General features: G+C 36.4%; 1 protein-coding gene across 1 annotated transcript; it reads left to right on the forward strand.

The window, feature by feature from the left end:
- Nucleotides 1-71: 71 nt before the first annotated feature.
- On the forward strand, nt 72-19468 carry gch1 (GTP cyclohydrolase 1). Its single transcript, XM_067366996.1, has 6 exons — nt 72-535; nt 6084-6193; nt 8699-8754; nt 17376-17407; nt 17554-17638; nt 17725-19468. Exons 1-6 carry the CDS (start codon nt 190-192, stop codon nt 17849-17851), a joined length of 756 nt encoding a protein of 251 aa, XP_067223097.1. The 5' UTR covers nt 72-189; the 3' UTR covers nt 17852-19468.
- Nucleotides 19469-21070: the final 1602 nt, after the last annotated feature.

Below are 21070 nucleotides of genomic sequence, written 5' to 3' on the forward strand. Positions count from 1 at the left end.
GAGCGCGTACGGATTAGCTAATGTTTATAAAACCCCCGGCTGCCACTGCGAGAGCGCTGAGTTTGACAAGAGAATAACAACCGCAGAACTTCACACAAGTTTGTCCGTTACACCTTAAACAGTGTTTTAAAGACAGATAGTAGACTTTTTCTGGCTTTGAGGAACCTAAGCTGTCACTTTCAGGCAACCATGGATCGCCCCAAACAGAAACAAGTTAATCAAAGTGAAAATGAAACGGATGCCGCGATTAATGGACACTTTGACGGCCGGGTGAAGATGCCCGGATGGAGAGCCGGTGGTGCCGCCGGGGACCCGAGCACCGTGCCGTCCTCCAGCGTGATGGAGAGCTGGCGGGAAGAGCGCACTCGCAGTCTGGAAGACAACGAGATGAGCCTGCCGAGCATCGCCGCGGCTTACACCACTATTCTCAGGGGTCTCGGGGAAGATCCGCAGCGGCAGGGGCTCCTCAAAACTCCGTGGAGAGCCGCCACCGCCATGCAGTTCTTCACCAAGGGTTATCAGGAAAAAATCATTGGTGAGTCGCGTAAATGACTGACAGCTGAAAAGCCGTGTTTATTTACGCGTTATATGTGGTTTGAAGGGGCTACATTTACTTTAAGGATTAACGTTACTATTTTTTCCCCGCAAGTTGAGATATTCTTGAAGTGTTTCATTTGAACTCATATTTTACTCTCGAGGCCAAATAAACAAGTTATAAATAAAACCTTAACATAAGTTTACATTCTGTTTTACATTAGGCAACTTTAGTAGGTTGCGTTCACTGAGGCGTTTTGGGGTTCAAAACAAAACTAAAAAGTAGTTGTGTCATCATTTATTCATCCAAACTTGTTTCTAATGTGAAACACAAAGATGTTCTGGTCGGTCTCGTTTAATTTTTAATGACAATGAATGGTGACTGAGGATGTCAAAGCTCAAAAGGAACAAAAAACCCCTTACATTTATTGTTCACAGATAATATTTGTATCCGTCTTGAAAGAAGACTGAGGAATGAATGCTTTGTTTGAGTCAGATTTCTATTAATGAATCAGCTGATTTAGTTTAAGGTCTGAAAGATTAATTCACAAATTAGACTGAGCTCAAATCACTGACTCAATGTGGATGTGGTTAAGTTTAACATCACACTGGAGGTTAAGAATAGTAGTGAATAACTTAAATATAATTTTTTCAGTAAAAATGTAAATTTGCTTCTGTTACTTATAAACAGAAAACATAACACTATCATGTGACACCAGAAGACTTAATGCACAAGTCATGTGGACCACTTTTATGGTGAGTTTGTGGCTAGACATCTTCATATTAATTTTATGCAAAAGATCGACCAGTCTTAAAATCGTAACTTTTCTGTATCAAATTCATATGAAATCACCACCTCCCAAAATAGTTATGTTTCATGTATCAGGTTGGTCTTTGTGAGATGCTTTGACCTAATTATGATGCAGAGAGTTTTATAGCCCACAGACCATTCATCTTTTACAAATGCAGTGTCAAGCATTTCCGGTTAAAAGTATTTCCTCGTGTCATCAATATGATTAACAGGCTCAGCAGGTACTCCAGCTCAAAGCGAAGGTTTATCTTGCGTAATTGTTTACTGGTCACTCTCAGGCTGTTGTCGGAGTGGTTGAGCCAGGGTGCTGCCCACCATCCCCACATAGAAAACAGCACATCTGGACCTGGTTTGTGTAGCAGTTTTAGGGCCCATGCATGTGGAATGTATTAATGTTGCTTTTCTACCCCAAAAAACTCAATGACCTCTCAACACTTACATATGCATTGCTTGAACATGGTCTACAGTTCACATATGGTAGAACATGCAATGTCATGGTGAAGCGTGCATTTGATAAGAAATTTCTGGAGGAAGGTCTTCGTCTACACTGGGATTGGCTGAAGTTTGCACCACCCCTACAGCTTCTTGAATTGTTCTGAAGTATCAGAGGCTTTTTTTGTCTCCAACAGAAAGACATTTGAAGTGTTGGGACCGCTTTGAGGGAGGCTGTTTTGCATTTTCACATTTTTATGAGTGGTGGGTGGTGAGTTAATGCCCTGACAAAAGGAAGCCGTTAGTGCCCGAATGATGATGATCATGGTTGCTAATGTCAAAGTATATTCATCTATGTGTTATAAATATTTTTTCGTGCATGTATCTTTAAATGCAAATGAGCTGCTGCTCTCCACCTCACTTTCCAGTAGAGGGCGGAGCCTACATCTCCTGAATTGGACCAAAAACTAACAAAACATCTGCTTGGTTTTGATTATCATCTCTATCGCAGTCATGCTCACGTGACATTGCGGTTCTTTATCATCATGAAAGTTTATTATCTGCATGAGTTTTAAAGCTATATCTGTCTAAATTCCTGATATATGGTTTTCTGAGCGCACACATCCGATGCACGCACACAGAAAGCTGGAAGTCAGACGGTGCGTCAAGTGAGTATTAAACTAAATTCTCTCACAATATTCACAATGTTACATCAAAAACACAAATTTTAGATAAACACAGACTGTTATGTCTGTGAACGTAAACAGCAAGTAAAGAAATTGCATGTGTACAGTGTAATATACAGTTCCTATGCTGTTAATATGAATCAAACAATAAAAGAAAAACAGAAAATCACCCAATGCTCTTGATTGAATAACTTAGTAGCTTTAATAAGAATACATTTGAAGAGTTTGGTTCCATAACGCAATAACTCCATTTTGATTAATTTGAGTAAAAAGGTGTTTTCTTTACCAAGAAAGTGGCAAGATGAAAACCACTATTTTCTGTTTCAAACTTTCACATAGCATCTTTTGGTTATAAAAAACATTAAAAATTCAAATCTACATTTTGATTTTAAAAAGTTTATTATAAAAACGTATTATTTTTTTCCCAAAATGCAATAAATCCATGACATTTTTTTTTTCCAAAATTCAATTAATCCATCAATATAAAAGTTATTTTTCAAATTGAAAATACACAACAAAGCAAGTTAATTCACATATATGACTGAGTCTAAACTTTGCCAATATATATTTTATATACAGGCATTTTACTAAAAATACATTCAGCCGTTGCTCCCAAAATGAATTCAACGGATCATCTTGTTAATGTTATAAATTATTTGTCATCACCGATTAACGAGTATCTGGTGCCACCGCACGGTTAAATAAACACATTTGCCGAGTACATTGGTATTAAAACTGCTTTTTAAAAAAGCCTTCAATGTTTACAGTGGGTGGAATGGTGCGCTGTGATTGGTTGAGCGGATATATCACGTTCTGCAGAAAAAGGAGACTGGCGTTTGTCGCGTTTTGGAAAGAAAGGGACAAAACATGACAGAATAACATGACGGATATCACATTTTGCGCAAAATTGATAAATGACTTTTCAATACCGACCAGATACAATACTGATTTTGGCGGAAACTCAATTTTTTTTAAAGTGGCGTTTATCGCGTTTTGGAACCAAACTCTTAATTTCTTACTTGAATGCTGCTGTTAGATGCTCTGGCGAGGAGATAAACATGGCAAACTGTGTACAGCTCACTGAGGTCTATGCTAACAGGGCAGAGTCCGTCAGCAGTCGTGGGCGTGGTCTAAGCATTTGTGACATCACAAAGGCTACAGTCTGTAAAGGGCTTGATCTAAAACACTGCTTATGATTTATGGGGATTAAAAAAAGAGGAATGGGTGGATTTTTACCATTATATGGTGGTTGTGTACACACTGCAGACACACATTTATGTTCAAACACCATGTAAAAGTGAATTTTGCATAATAGGTCCCATTTAAGTCTTTTGTTGATATGCAATATGCATCACATTCTCAAAGTTTTCCAATCATTTCGACCAAACAACCATTGCAGACAAATAGATTCAAAATGTTTCATGTAAGCAATAAAATACAAAACATCTAGTGTAAAATAACCTTTTTTTTCAATAAATGAACACAAGGGGGAAAAAAAATAAAAAATTATATACAAATATGTGAGCAATAAGATACAAGAGGCTGTGTTGTACCTTATTGCTTTTATAAAATGGTTACCACATACATCACAATATGTAACAATGCAATTTTCATGAAGTAAACTCTTACTAAAAGCCTTCCTTCCGCTGGAAAAAAAAGTCCCTTCCTGTGAACAGCAACAGAAGTTACTTTATTACGCCATTAGATGGCGGCAAAGATCGTCTTTATGAGTGTGTCAGTCAGCAGCAAAGACTTTTAAATTGAAAAGACTGAATTGTTGTGAGTACGACGCAACTGACAATTGCTTTGACTAGCGCCGTCAGTCATGGGAAAACCCCTTAACTGTTAAAAGGACAAGATAATACATCGGACATTTAAACAGATTTTTTATTATCAATAAAGGTCTGACCTGAAGGAAAATGCTAAACCTGAATGCAGGTAATAAACTCGCTCACTCACTCGATCTTTCTCACATTACTCTTCTACATAATACAGGAACTAACCGTTTTTAAATAAATATTAAAAAACCGCAATGTTTACCTACATATATTTTTACTAAAACATTTTAATGCATAAGATGTAATAATGCTACATATCTATTGCACAAGTTTTGAACACCATTTTGCTACTTACATTTATATCAGTTGTTAATAAAACATCTGTCTTAATGCTGCTCGTGAGTCACAGACAATGGTAAAGGAAGGAAGGATTGTGAAATTAAAGAATTATTATGGTAATATTGTTACGCATTATGTTTCCTTACAGTTTATGGTTTTGTTGTGGTCTCATGTCCCATAAAACCATTAAAGGTCACAGAGACGAGTGATATTGCTCAGTTTACAGCGATTACACAGCTCAGTATGGTTTCTTTTTCTGTATTACCCGTCATTACGCTGTGTTGTCCCCTGCCCCCACTGGCTGGATGGATGCCTGTCTCTTATTTAAGGGATGGAGATCAAGCCAAGCCCTCAACAGCAGTAACATTACCCATAACCAGAGCTCTGCTCGTTGACATCTTCACAATTTCAATGGGTTTCTATGGTTACTTATTGTATTTCAAGTGTATGTTTGCTTAGTGTGTAAGCTAGTTTGTGTTTAATTGAGTGTGTGTGTGACGGTGGCAGCGAGGCTGAATGATGACTTCGGGGAGATGCTGATTTGATTTCCTGTTCTTTTTCGGTGCCACCGTCATACGTGAGACCTTTCCGTGTGTTGTGCCTGTGCATTTGAAAGTGGCTGTTTGTTTAGGATGAGCCTGATGACAGTTCTCTCGTAACAGCTGCTGCCCTCAGGTTAAATTCAACAGAGATGCTCAGATCAGCTGCAGCGTTTACACATATATTATGCTCGGTTTCACCAGGAAGAACAGTGACCAGAATCAGTTTAAATATTAACAGAAGTACTAGGAACCATGAAACAACATGGAAATAACTTGTTAAGCCACTTTTATGAGGGATGCTATCAGTTTATCAGTGGTGGTTGCATAACCATCATTAGCTTTCCAAGTGATCTGACTTTTTAGGAAAAAAATCTCTGTGAAAAAAAATTCTAAGGAACTTAAATTTAAAGGACACATCCAGCGATCAGAATATCATAGACTCTTTTGAGACAGATACCTTAGCAACACCCTAACAACCACCCACAACATGGTGACTGGTGTTACACCATCGAGCACTTCTCCATTTTTTTTTTCAGAAAATGTAAATATATTAATTAGATTTAAGCGCCCACCTGTCGACATAAAAAGAGCCTGAAGATTGATTGCTTTCTGCCTTTTTGAATCACAGTGACTGCACAAAAATGACAACAACATATATGGGAGTCACATCTCAACAAGACCCTGAAGCTTCGCCATCCGTCTGCCATGTTTCCACGGAAACCTTCCCCGAGATAGGCGGCCAGGAAATTAAAAAGCCCCCCAAGAAAAGACAGTGCATTCTCAATAGATTAAACGGGATATGTTTGAACAATGATATGAGCCAAGAGAAATGACACAGGGCCACAACAGGAAGAGCGCATGGGGTGAAATATAATGATTTCATGATGTCATCAGGTGTCATATCGCCCACCTGACGGCGACCTGTCTGATCTTCTTGTTTTGTTGTTGTACCTTCTTGCAGATGTCCTGAATGATGCAATCTTTGATGAAGACCATGATGAGATGGTGATCGTGAAGGATATTGACATGTTTTCCATGTGTGAACACCATTTAGTTCCCATTTTTGGCAGGGTAAGACTACTAATTTCCCTCATTAGCACATGTCACTCTTGCAGTGCATTTTTTATGACCATATTTGAGACAAAAACTGCATTGAATACATGTAGTTTTACAAATTCATTTGTCATACCTTCATCCTATAAGTTTTTTTTTTAAGGTCTTTATTTAATCTTTTTTAAAGGTGCCATCGAATTGAAAATTGAATTTACCTTGGCATAGTTAAATAACAAGAGTTCAGTACATGGAAATGACATACAGTGAATCTCAAACTCCATTGTTTCCTCCTTCTTATATAAATTTCATTTGTTTAAAAGACCTCCGGAAAACAGGCGAATCTCAACATAACACTGACTGTTACGTAACAGTCGGGATCATTAATATGTACGCCCCCAATATTTGCATATGCCAGCCCATGTTCAAGCATTAGACAAGCCAGTATTAACATCTGGATCTGTGCACAGCTGAATCATCAGACTAGGTAAGCAAGCAAGGACAACAGCGAAAATATAATAATTCATAAACAACTTCATTCTTTTTAAATCTCTCCAATAGTGTGTAATGTTAGCTTTAGCCACGGAGCACTATTAAACTCATTCAGAATCAAATGTAAACATCCAAATAAACACCATACTTACACAATTAGACATGCTGCATGACGAACACTGAATCGGCGCATTTCTAATTATGCCTCAAAATAGGCAGTTAAAAAAATCTATGGGGCATTTTGAGCTGCAACTTCAGAAACACATTCAGGGGACACCTTAGACTTGTATTACATCTTGTAAAAAATTTTTCGATGGCACCTTTAAATTAAACATTTATTTTATGATCAATTTATTAAAGTAAAATGGTTAATGTTTGTTAAAATTATTTGTATTCTTATTTTCTTATTACTTTTTTGTTTTTATTGTATTTAATATCCATTCATATCCATTTAATATTTAATATCCATTTCATTTAATATATTTATTTAATATCCAGATCAGATTTCACCCCATAATACAAAGAAAAAAATATATAGAAAACATAGAATTTATATTTTCATATTTATTATTTTCATAAAGCCTATTGTAAGTAAAAAAAATAGCATTGTAATTGTAAACTACTGTTGCTCACGTAAGTAGTGTTTTTAGTCAATGTATGCTGACTAAAAATCAGGATGGTTTTTATTAATATATTACAATGAGAATTTGGTGGCAAATGTGCTTAATTATCCTCAAAACAAATTGCTTTATTTTTTAAGCAAAGTATATATTTTCTTCTTCTTTTTGTGATTATGGAGTGAAATATGACCTGGACAATTCTTTGTGAGATTCATCCACCCACCTGGCAGAAATAGTTTTTTTTTTTTGATGCACCTGAAAAAACATTGACATGTAATCTGTCAATAACTAAGTTAATTAGCTATAATTAAATTTAGAAGGTAACGAGGACAAGCTGAAATATCAGATCTGAGTTTCACTCAAAAACAATGCCCACTCTTAATCCTCCAGGTTTGACATTTAGTACCTCCCTCCGGCTCATAGCCCTGCAGGTGTCTGCCATTTAAGACAAAAGAGACACCGTCGATCCTGTCACGGCACAAATGGCTACTGATGATAGACTAAGCCATTGATCAAGCGCACTGAACGTTTTTTTTTTTTTCCACCACTTGCAATTTTGTTTGTCAGATGCTGTTGGAGGGCCGTCGTTTCCGCTGCGTCCCCCGCTGATAGCTCCCTGTCGTCAGCGGCGCGGCCCCTTATCCTTTCTCATCTATTTACCTCGCCTCCCGCCGCATCTGCAACAAGATAATGACTCACCAATTGCTTTCAAAGAGGCGTCCGCCTGTTCTTTTTCATTTTTGGCCCTCTTGCTTGCGCTTCAGCGTCCTCCATGATTGTCCGCATAACACTCTTGGTGTCCATCACGAACGCTGAACGCTCTCTTACACTAGAAACGTATCTACCGTACAGCCGCCACACGTTTTACCTGTTGGTCTAAAGTGGATTTAGCTACAAAAAGCGCTTTGCTTATTTCCCAGGTGCTTTGTAGATGTTGGTAAAATTCGATTGATGCATTTAGAGGATGTCGAGAGGAGTTTGCCAGCCCTGAAAAAAGGCCAAGAGGCTTCAGTGACACACAGGATTATCGCATCAGAACAGAGAGCAGATAAGGAAAAAAAGAAAATTCTTGCATGTCTGTTGATGCTGCCCTTTCTCTGGGCCGTTTCATCAAATTGTTGGTGACATTTGAGTTTGATGGCAGAGAGGAGGTTAGGTTGGGGGGGTGGGCTGTTAGATGTACAGTCACTTCCGAGCACATGCACAGATACGGCTCTTTCCAGTCCTGCTTTTCTCTCCAGTCCCATTTTTTACTTTTCATCTGATGCTGTGACATGTAGTTTGCTAGAGCCAATATATAGTTTTGCAACAGGTTATTATTTTAAAAAATAGTTTTGAAAAAAGTGTGTATATAACTCCCATGTTTTGCAATTATATCTTTCTGTTGTCAGTTAATGTTTTGTGTTTTTCACAGGTGCATATAGGTTACCTTCCAAACAAGAGGGTTCTTGGTCTGAGTAAATTAGCACGGTAGGTAAAATACACCCATTGGCCGGTTGCATAAACTGCTAGTCTTAAGTTAGCCAACAAAATCCTACCAAAACCTGAAAAACAGTAACCATGATAATTTCACTACTGCCTCCTCTGCCCCTTTCTGTCGATCTCTCTTGTCCTGGTCAGACTCTAAACTAAAAACTAAAACTACGTCCAGTGTCTTGGAGGTTCTGGCCCCATTAAAGACCAGAGATGTCCCCTCAGCTTATTTACCCCGGAGCTCAGATTAATGAAATCAAATGAAGAGGGTAGGCATATCATCTTCTTGTTCATGCTACTGCCTACTCAGATTTCAGATGCTGCAATATAAAAAAACCTCAACACTGCATGTTCTACTTGGCTTTCCACTGTCATTAACAAAGCAAGGTGTAAACCCAGGACTCTGTTCTGAGATCAACAAACCACCAACTCCTTCAATTAATGGTTCTACAGGTCTTTGTGAAACTTTTTTTCTACATAAAATTGACAATATCTACCAGTCTTTCTCTTCATTTACTCCTCCAAAACGTGCTAGTCCACCCACTTTCAAACTTCACACTCAATAATACATCTGCTGATTATTAAATCTAACTCCTCTTCCTGTAAGTTTGATCCAATACCAGCACACCTGTAAAAAAACTTTCTGCATTCACTCATTTTACTGATCACCCACATGATAAACAGATCACTTACTATTGGTTATGTACTGGCTGGACTAAAATTAGTTGCTATCATCCCAGTACTTGAAGGGATAGTTCACTTAAAAATGAAAATTATCCCATGATTTACTCACCCTCAAGCCATCCTAGGTATATGACTATTTTCTTTCAGACTAACACAATCAGAGATATATTTAAAAATATCCCTATGCTGCGTTCACACCAGACGCAACTTGCGCGAATGAAACGGATGGACGCTTGGACATATTGAGTTTACTCGCTTCATTCGCGCGTGAAAATCCCTTCACAACAGACGCGAATCCGCGTCATGAGAGTGGCTCTCAAGCTCCTTTATGTGTCCCAGACTCTCCCACTTCTTTCTGCACACTTCCTCTGAATAAACACAACTTGTCAGTAGGGACATAATTGTAAATTACAGCGAATAAGCTCAAGTCAGCTTGTAGTTAGCTTGTAGTCTTAATATGTTATATATATATATATATATATATATATATATATATATATATATATATATATATATGAGTGTGATATTGCGTTTATACAACAGTTCGACGGCACGAGTGTGTAAATAAATAAGAACAACGGAGTGTCTTTAAAACCCTCTTTTGTGCAGCACTACTTCCTTCCGCCACGGATTCAAAACTCAAGTTGTCAGTTAAACCAAGCCTCCGTTGCTAACTCTAAAATGTCACTTTAGAACTAGTAACGAAGGAACGTTGAGTCGCTTCATTGAAACACATTGAATTTTCTACAGTATTAGAGAGAGAGAGAGCGAGAGAGAGAGTAGCTATTACCTGTCTGGTAAATTGCATTACATTCATTCATCAAGTCGATGTCCATAATATTACATCCTTTATACAAGTCCGTTTGAATGTCCGCTGAGGTAAGCGATCTTTGTATTTGTCTTTTTTTCAGCTTTGGGAATTTTCCATCCAACGCCACAGCGCTAAAACAACTTCCTTTTGCAAAAGTTCATTTCAATTTAAAAGTCTCTTGTGACTCACTGACTAATTCTCCTGTAAAGTGTTGCCGCCATCTAATGGCGTATTAATGTAATGCTCACTCAATCCATATTACTTAATGGACATATTTATATAAAATAATATTTATTGAACAACATATAAGCACATTTGTACAGTTCAGTCAAACATAAAGCACTAGTTATTAAAAAAAAAGGTCAACATTTACGTTGGTACGTGGGTTTTACAAATATTTAACAGATGAAAAGGATTTTAAAGAGCTTGTGACAAAACCTCCTAACTCCATTGGATCCTCAAACTGTCAATCAAGCCTCATTAATCCGCCTCACCTCTGAATGAAGTGCGCACGCAGTTTGGACATCTCTGTGCAATGCAAAGGTAAATAAAGATCTGATGTTTGAAAAAAAAAATTGTAAAGCGTTTTCTTTACTCAAAAAAACATATGTTTATAAAGTTTAATGTTTTACGTATTTGAAGCGGAGAAGAATCTGATATGTCCCGTCTAGTTGTAGCCAATGTGCTATAAGGATGTAACGTAACGTTTATTATTATCAAATTTAATATAGCACAATTCGACTTGCTCTGTAGCAAATAATAGATTAATAAGACCAAAGATTGCCCATTCTATGTACTCAAATTGAATTATGTCTCGTGTTTAACCACTATAAGAGCCAGCGGCAAATCCCCGAGTCACTGGCCGAGATGAAGCTGTTCTCGGCGGTCACAGAAGCACTGAACGGCCGCTGACGCACTCGCATCTCCGAAAACGTCAAAACAAATTGTAAAATAGGCGCTGTTATTAAATATGAGTCACATATTTCAGGTCTAAACAACTACATTCTCGCCTAAAAAACTATTAAAACTACAGTTCGTGGTACAAGAAGTAGTATTTGTAAAAATTGCGGTTGATTTGATGACGGTCACTTCAAGCGGAGTGATACAAACGGTGAAAAGGCAGTAGGAGTGCTGTTATCACTGAAATATCGCATGGCTATCAGCCAATCAGATTCGAGAACCAGACAGAACTGTTGTATAAATATAATATATATATATATATATATATAGCTCAAATTGAGTAAAGACCGTTTTTTACAACTTATCAGATTGTCCGACCTCCTCACTCACTTTCTTTCAAACACGATCCTGTTTATTTCTGTTTCTTTAAATGTATGAAGATGTACAGCGACGATGATTTTGTCCTCCATTGTTGTTTCGAATTTCTGCCTCAGCTCGCTAAGTCATGTCACTACTAGAGCAAGCTCCTGATTGGTTAACGCGGCGCGATTTTTTTCGCCAAAGTTCAGACTTTTCAACGTCAAACGCCAGAAACGCTCAATTCGCGCCGCATCATTCACGCGAATCGCTTCATTCGCGCCGCATCATTCACGCGAATCGCGCCTCAGGATGTCTATTCGCGTCTTTGCATTGACTTAAAATATAAATCACTCACGCTTAACTTTATAAAGTTTTAAATATGGATATTTTTCTTACAAAAACGCATTGCTTTATTTCAGAAGGCCATTTTTTATATGTATGGATTCATTATTTTTGACTTCGGCCCCCTATTCACAACCATTATAAACCTGGGAGGACTAAGGATATTTTTAAATATATCTCTGATTGTGTTCGTCTCAAAGAAGATAGTCATATACACCTAGGATGTCTTGAGGGTGAGTAAATCATGGGATAATTTTCATTTTTGGGTGAACTATCACTTTAAAGAAGCCTGGTCTTGATAACACAGTCCTGAATAACTTTAGTCCAGTCTCCAAACTTCCCTTCTTGTCCAAAGTCTTAGAAAAGGTGGTCGCCACACAACTACAGTCTCATTAGGATAAACACAATCTGCAAAACCATTGTAGTCCACTCCACAGTACAGAGACTTGTCTTTTAAGAGTAGTCAATGACCTTCTACTTGCCTCTGGTGTCCTCAGCTTCCTGGTCCTCTTGCACCTTGAGTGCATCTTTTGATACTGTTTGCCATTCTGTACTCCTATCTCACCTAACTCGTTCTTGGTCAATTTCTTTTTCTAATCAATGTTTCATCTTGGTTAGGTCAGCAGCGTCATGGTCTTAATTTCCATAGTTATGCTGATGATACACAAGTCTATCTTACTGCTCAGTCCTATTCTGTTTTGCACCATTTTCCTTCACCTCCTGCCTACAAGATCTCAAAGTATTGATGGCTCAAAACATCTTAAAGCTGAATACTGACAAAACAGAAATCCTGTAGGTCCTAAATCCCTGGTTTTTTCACAACATGATCTCTCCATTCATATTGATGGAGTTACAGTTCATCCTTAACCCACTATACACAATCTTGGGGTACTATTTGATTCTAAACTATGCTTGAACCCCTTAATACATTGTCCGTGATGTACAACCTTTGCTAAATCTCAAAGATGCCAAAACTGTTGTCCATGCTTTTATAACCTCGCATCTAGACTATTGTAACTTTCTGTTTTGGCCTATCCACTAAAGCCCTTAATCACTTGAAAATAATTCAAAACTCAGCTGGTCGTGCCCTTACATATAACAACAAATCTGCTCACATCACGCCCATTCTCCAGCAACTGCACTGGCTCTCTATTGTCCATCGCATTTAGTTTCAATTACTTGTTCTAGTTTAGAACAAAAAGTATAAAAAGTCACTTCCATCTTCCACCAGTCCATCTGCGTTATTGCATTAGATAACAAAATACAGTCTTAGCAAAGTATTCACAAGTGTAGGTTATTAAATTAACTATGGACATGTTCTACTAATGTTTGACAACCATAAAGTTCTATAAATAATAAATAATTTTTGCCTTTATTTTTTTGAACAGTAAAGTTTATAAATATTTTTTTTTTAAATTATATTTTTTTCAACTAAAATGTATATGGGTTGAATAAGATTTATTACTTTGCTATTTGAATAAATCATTTTTGACCTTGGTGAGCTTTGGTAAGCATAAGAGACATTTTAAAAAGCATTTTGAAAATCTAATGTTTGTGTGTGTATTGGGGCGTGGGAAGTAGGGGTATTGCAGCTCCCTCTGTTTTCATAGGTTTATTATTAATTTTTTTTAACCCTTAAATGAATACCTCGGGTCTTTAGTGACCCGGGACGTCATTCACTACCCTCCTCCTCGTTCATTTTTTAAAGTTAGACTTCAACCTTCTTGGTATTCCCAAGAAATTCATTATAAAGAATATAACAAGAAAAAAATCATAAAATTATAAAAGAATGCTTATTTTTGTATTCATTTTTTGGAAAAATTGTATAGGGTCGCTAACGACCCGAGGTGTGTATGAGTGTAGGTATATTTTTTCTTCACAACAATAATTGAATCTTAGATGACGGAATAATTGCAATTCACCTTTATTCCACAAGGTTGCAATGTCTGATAAACATTGCTGAAGTGACGACTCATTCAGACAGAAAACGAAATAATAAGAACAACATGAAATGGCTCAGCGATTTACTGCAGAGCAAGTACTGAACGCAATCAAATATGACTGTAACTGTCACTGGATGGATCTGGTGAAGCTGTTAGAGATCGAAATATTGATTTTGAAGATGTTGAAAATTACATAGTTTTGAGAATACGTTTGAGATTGCGAATGGGCTCATATTCGTGACCTCAAACATAAAACTAGCCCATTATTTGCTGAATTTACTGGTAAATGAGCTCTGACGAGGACAGTGATGATGGCATAAAACATCTGCTCAAACGGAGCCCTTTCAAGCTCCAAAAGGTAACAAAATATGCTTTATTTTATTCTTCTGTAATTGTTACTCTAATATCAGAGGAGTTTTATATTATCACGACAGGTAGAGATCCTTTCGTGTTAGATATACTTCCGGGTCGATAAAGACCCGAATATGTAAGAATGATTGGTGAAACAGTCATGCATTTAAGGGTTAATAAAGAAATCAATACATTTAAAATCAGTAAACCTTCAGTAAGGATTTTAACTGTAAAATGTAAGTGGGCTACAAGCCTTTTCTGTTATTAAACTGTTTAAATCTTTCATAGTTTACTTTCTCAAAATGGAAATAGTCTATTATTTCATTCCTCATGGATCTTGATTGATACACACCAGGGAGTGAAATTAACGGGGCCTTGTAGCAAAAATGGCATCAAAATGAACAAAAATGCCCATGAAAAATTAAGTTTTGAGAGGAAAAATGCCCCAATAATGTTTTTTTATATTTATAACAATATAGTTAAGTAATAAGCCATCACACGAGCAAGAGTGCCGTTTCTCACTGAAAAGCATTTTGCAAATATGATATTGATATTATAGAATGCCACAAAGCCACATGAGAACCGTTGCGCATCTGAAGAACATGTTGTTCCTGAACGTTCCTGAATAATTTTTTTTTTTTTTTAACAAATTGATTTGATGAATGATTCAATAACTCATTAAGACAGTGACTTGCCGCCACCTACTGGTGGTTTTCTGCTGCACTCCACTATGGAGTGCAAGTCTGTAGGGTAGGCACAAGTATTTATTTATTCATTAAGCCTATTGTCTATTTGCTGTTGCCACACAGGCTCGTCAGTTACCTGCAAAAATATCTCAATAGCCCTTTTTTGAAATAGCTTATTACAAATATCTTCCTTTTGCATTATGATTGCAACTGCAAGTATCACCTTATTCTGTATAATATATGCTCCATTTAAACATGCGGTCTCGGGTATTGTTTTTTTTTTCTTTGTGGCTTTGACATGTTTTATATATTATTTCTTTCTCTGTTATTTCTATAGACTATTCCCCTAACCCTCCTCCCTCCTTTCAGCCGTCCCAACCCAAAACATCTTCCTAGGCCCCTGTGTGTATATATATATATATATATATATATATATATATATATATATATATATATATATATAAAAAATATATATATATATAATATAATTTGAAACTTGCTATCATTCTTTAAAATAAATTTTACATTTTGTTATATTATGCAGTGACATTCACACATTAGGTATGGCTTAAGTGTCCAGGTGAATTTATGCTTTTCTGGTGCATCATTGAATCTTAATGGATTTCTTCAGGAGTGTGCAAATTTATCCTGCCACATAACAGTGTTTTTTTCCCCTCTCTGAAATCAGCAGCATTTGCTCAAGTGAGCAGTGAGTGAGAGATTATTGGCTCTCCTCCCCTCAGGAATGTTGTTTGTCTGTGAAATCAAGATGCATGTGTGTGTGTGTATGAAGCAATGAGAGTGTAAGTGTCTCTAAGAGGATTAGACATAAAGTGTGAATGACAAAGAGAAGCTTGATCCAATCTGACCCCAATCTCTGTGGCTTATCCATCTCACTATGTACCAACTATAATACTGCACTCCACTAATGAAGACATGGCAACAGCAGTCATACAGCTCTTAGCAGTACCACACACACACACTTAATCTCATACGCACACACACAGTTGCATTTCTGATTTCCAAAATTTGTTATTGTTTCATATTTCTGGCTGTAGTCATGACAAGGTCCATGTGACACAGGGACCGACTTTTCCATTTGCCTTGTAAACCGATCACTGCTGATCAAATGATCAAACATGAAACATACGTTTTTTTATATATTTGGTATTATGTGCCCACTGTGAAAAGGATTTATTGTGTTTGTTCTACTCCTATTATTATTAAATAGTTATATTTAAATTTACTGAAAAATTTGGATGTGATGTATAATAATTTAAAGAGATTTATTTAGCCATATCTCCACTTTGGAGTTTTACATTCACATGTTAATTAATAAATATGATTAATTAAAAATGATTTTAAATAGTTATTTTATATTACATACACTACCATTCAAAAGTTTGGCATCTGTAAAATTGTTTTATAGTTTTTGAAAGAAGTCTCTTATATGCTCACTAAAGCTGCATTTATTTGATACAGTAAAACAATAAAATATTTACAATGCTATTTACAAATTATTAAAAATAACCATTTTCTATTTTAAAATGTATTCAGCATTATTACATTACATTTGCAGCACCATTACGCCAGTCTTCAGTGTCACATGATCCTTCAGAAATCATTCTAATCATGTTGAAAATAGTTGTGCTGCTTAATATTGTTGTGGAAAATGTGAATTTGTAATATTATTTTGAATAGAAGGTTTAAAAGGACAGCATTTATTTGAAACAATAAAGATTAATAGTGCATGTGACTTTTGATTAGTTTAATGCTTCTTTGCTGAATAAAAGTAGGCTTTTGAACATTAATGTCTTACAATTATTATATAGAAAATGTATATATTACAATTATGTATGTTTATTTTAATACAAATATTTTTAATTTAAAACTTTACTGAACTTGTATTTTCAATTATAAACAAAAGACTATAGAATAACACAAGACGCGTCACTCGTATTGTTTTGAATGGGAGAAAGTGTAACGAGCAATATGGCGGAAAAAGTCCCGCCTTCTAAATAAGAGCCAATCGCCGACTGGTAAAGTCATCGCGTGACTGCAGCGGCCGTTAGAATCACCGGTTTCTATAGAAACAGTCAGACGCGCGCCTCCGAAATGAGGCACAAGAGACGCGCATTTAGGTCTGCACATGAGCATTAGCTCGATCCAGCATAAAAATACAGTTTTTTTGTCATGATTCGAGCGTTTGGGAAAAAAAATTATGAGACAGTTGTTGTCAGATTTCATTGGTGATTTCAAACATGAAATTTAATCGAAAGTTGGCAAACCGCTTTGGAGCTGCATGATGCCCAGGATGCCCGAGAGGCGTTTCAAAGATGGCCGCCGAGTGAAATGACTTGTCTTAAAAGGACTTTGTTAAATTGAAAAAGTGTGCATTTTTAGTTTACATTTAGTGTTTATATCATTACAACAACTGCAGTACCTGAGCATTAAAGTTTATCAAACCACTATTACATACAATGAAGGTATAAATTGTGTATAAATTTATTTACTATGTTTATGCTTTTTATGTTTCACCAGGATTGTCGAGATATACAGCAGGAGATTGCAAGGTAATGCTCTTTTTTCCAAACATACAGTTCTATCATGTTATAATATTAATGTACCTTCAAAATTCTTGTTTGTTTCACTTATATCTTTAAAACTTCACATTGACATGTTCTCAATAGTTCTGATCTGTCCATGTATTTTATTTCAGTTCAAGAGCGTCTAACTAAACAGATTGCTGTCGCCATCACTGAAGCTCTACAGCCTGCTGGTGTCGGAGTGGTCGTTGAAGCCACGTATGTAAAAATGAAACTTTATTGTATTTTATTTTACAATGTAATGCAAAGTATGACTTCTATTTTCTCTTCTTTCTGTTCTCCAGTCACATGTGTATGGTTATGCGAGGCGTCCAGAAGATGAACAGCAAGACTGTGACCAGCACCATGCTGGGCGTTTTCCGCGAGGACCCCAAGACACGAGACGAGTTCCTGACCCTGATCCGGAGCTGAAAGGGTCAGTGTTTCGCTCTCCACTGCCAAAACACTCTGACCAGCCCTCTTCTCAAACGCCTCCCTGGATCGAAGGAGTCCTCTCTGGTTCTGCCTCCGGACGAGGCACTGCTGCTGTGTAACATAGCGTCCCAACCGCCTCCTGGGAGGTTACCTCGGTAACACCATCTCTTCTGTATTGTGTGTGTGTGTGTGTGTATTGAGGTTTTGTGCATGTTTAGTCAGTAGAGCTGTGGGAGCCTCTGTTGATGGGACTGTGGCTGTTGCTGTTATATGGAAGCATTGTGTTATGAAGGACGTCTTAGATTAGCACAATTTAACCTCTCTAAACTAACAAGCACCAAACCCACCAAAATTTGTTTACATCTCTTTCCGGTTGGGTCACATTTGCGCTCTATTAAACACAATTGAGTTGCCCGAGAAACGCAACAAAGCAATTTTATTTTCACGCTTTTGAACAGGGAGGTACGTGTCATTCTGAATACTCAATTTTACTGTTATAAAAAGTACTGTCGAGGTACCATGGTACAGTAATGGTAATGAAAATGACCGTGGTACTAAATAATTACCAATATTCATATTCCTTGTTATTCACAAGGTACTTTAAAGATTATTATGGTATTATAATGGTACATGTCCAAAAAATAAAAACTAAAACTCATAGTATTACAATAGCACCACTTTTTTAGCACCACCCAGACAGGTTTTATTGTTGTTTTACTATGTGCTGAAAGTGTATTATGGCTACGCTGTCTTATAATGTAATATTTAATATAATGTGTCCTGTGCTTCAGTCTATCTTCTGTTTTTAAAGGGATAGTTCACCCAAAAATAAAACTTCTATCCTCTTTTACTCACCCTAATTTTGTCTTAACCCCGTAAAGCCTGACGTATGAAATAATAGTCCAAAAATCTTTTTTTTTTTTTTAATGGAACAGTTAGACAAAATCTAAAAAAATAGTTTGCACATGTCGAGGATCATATTTGATATATTAAGCTTTAATGGCTCGTATACAATAGTGTGATATAGTGAGAATATGGAACTCACATTCGAGGAGGAAAAAAGAGACACCTAAAATGAGCAAAAATTTGCAATTTGGTGTGGTTTCTGATTTTTATACAGGCAAAAAGTAAGATAACATGGGTTAGGGTTAGTACACCCAAACATGAAACATCTGTCATCAATTAACACACCCTCATGTCGTTTCAAACCTGTAAGACTTTCGTTCATCTTCATCCCCTCTATCAACAGTCCACGCAACTGCCATTTCTGACGCACAGTTTAGTCCAGTTTTTCTGAAGAGACTCAATCGCTTTATATACAGATTTAATTTAGGCTTTTATTCACATATAAAGATTCATCAGCGCACACAACTGTTATGATAAACGGAAGCTCAAGCACACTTGCTCGCGTTTGAGCTTCAAGCATGTACGGTTGAGCTTCTGTTTATGTTCGCTGATGAAACTTTATATGTGAATAAAAGCCTAAATTCAATCTGTTCATCATATAAAGTGATTACGTCTCTTAATTCTGACTAAAGCGCTCGATTCATATGTACAGAAGAGGATTAGAGCCAAGCAATAATAAAAAAATAAAACCATCTTGAGATTAAAGTTGTTAAATTTCGAGAAAAAACTTGTTACATTTCGAGTAAAATGTCGAGATAAAATGTTGAGAATAAAGTCATTAAATTATGAGAATAAAGTCATTAAATTACGAGAAAAAAATCGCTACATTACGAGAACAAATTCGTTAAATTACGAATTTGTTCTCATAATTTAACGACTTTTTTTCTTGTACTTTAATGACTTTATTCTCAACATTTTATTTCAACTTTTTTCTCGAAATTTAACGTCATTTTTCTCATCATTTAACAAATTTGTTCTCGTAATCTAACGACTTTTTTCTTGTAATTTAATGAGTTTATTCTCAACATTTTATTTCAACTTTTTTCTCGAAATTTAATGAGTTTTTTCTTGTAATTTAACAACTTTAATCTCGAGATGGTTTTATTTTTTTATTATTGCTGGCCCTTTATGTGTCTTTGTCTCTTTATGTATTTTTTTAAAGCTTCAAAGTGGTATTTGTTAGACTGACAAAGGAGGGATAGAAAGCTCTCAGATTTCATTAAAAATATCATTTGTGTTCTGAAAATGAACGAAGGCCTTACGGGTTTGGAACGACAAGTAATTAATGACAGAATTTTAATTTTTGGGTGAACTAACCCTTTAAATGCTTAGTTTTATGAGCAAACACTTGAAGGACTTGAAGGTGAATAGTTTTAGAATTATACTAAAATGCCTTTTACTTGCTAAAACTTACAAACTATTAACCAGAGTAGATTGTGTACAAGTTTTAGAGATGGAGGCTTAGAATTTTGTGTATCATATATGTTAAATTATAGGCTTGATAGGGTTACAGATATTTCAAACATTGGATCCCATCAGCTTTTATGGACAAAAACAATTTTTAAATATTTTTAAAAATATCTGCAATTCAGCAGAAGTAAGTCAAATGGGTTTCAAACAGACTGTAAAAAGCGATGGACGACGCACCTTCACTCTCTTTCATTGTAGTAAGTGAATGTCAGCTCCAATGTGGCACTGACATCTTGAGTCTCGAGTCTGCAAATAGTGAACGTGAAGCCCGAGTCTGTGCAGTACTGAACGCGAAGTGGAGCCTCCCGCAGAATTGGTTAAAACTGCAGAACAACTCATTATGTCAGTTTAAAAATAACAGTTCTGGGAATGTAGAAATTAAAATAAAGCTCCATTCTCCACCGAAGATCCAGGAAAAAAGTCCTTGCTTCAGTGACTACTTTCGATCAGAGAAGCTGTCAATCATGATGTCAAAACCCGCATCAAATAACTAACTAAAAACAAACTTATTTAAAGAACGAACACTTTAACTAACATCAGCGTGATTAAAAATTGCATAAAATGACAATTGGAAAAAAGAAAAATTTGGCTGTTTAGTTTGTCTCACGTCCCATTATATTACATGGAGAGGGTGGGGTTTATGATATATACTGCATCCAGCCACCTGGGGGCGATCAAGACACTTGGCTTCACTTTTCAGGACTCGTGTGGCACACTTGGTTTAAAACAACATTAAATGATGAGAGAATTTTCATTTTTGGGGCGAACTATCTCTGTAAGTGTTTATTATTGATAGTATTTACAAGTTGTGTGCAGCACTATTATTTTCTGTTTCGAATC

This window comes from Chanodichthys erythropterus, chromosome 18 (assembly GCF_024489055.1).
Source record: "Chanodichthys erythropterus isolate Z2021 chromosome 18, ASM2448905v1, whole genome shotgun sequence".
In the NCBI taxonomy this organism is placed as follows: domain Eukaryota; kingdom Metazoa; phylum Chordata; class Actinopteri; order Cypriniformes; family Xenocyprididae; genus Chanodichthys; species Chanodichthys erythropterus.

Bases quoted from the DNA above. Each gene is read 5' to 3' on its own strand.
- gch1 (XM_067366996.1), top strand. From the start codon at position 190: ATGGATCGCCCCAAACAGAAACAAGTTAATCAAAGTGAAAATGAAACG. The intron at 6,194-8,698 runs GTAAGACTACTA...TGTTTTTCACAG, and splicing joins TAGTTCCCATTTTTGGCAGG to GTGCATATAGGTTACCTTCC. The intron at 8,755-17,375 runs GTAGGTAAAATA...ATGTTTCACCAG, and splicing joins GGTCTGAGTAAATTAGCACG to GATTGTCGAGATATACAGCA.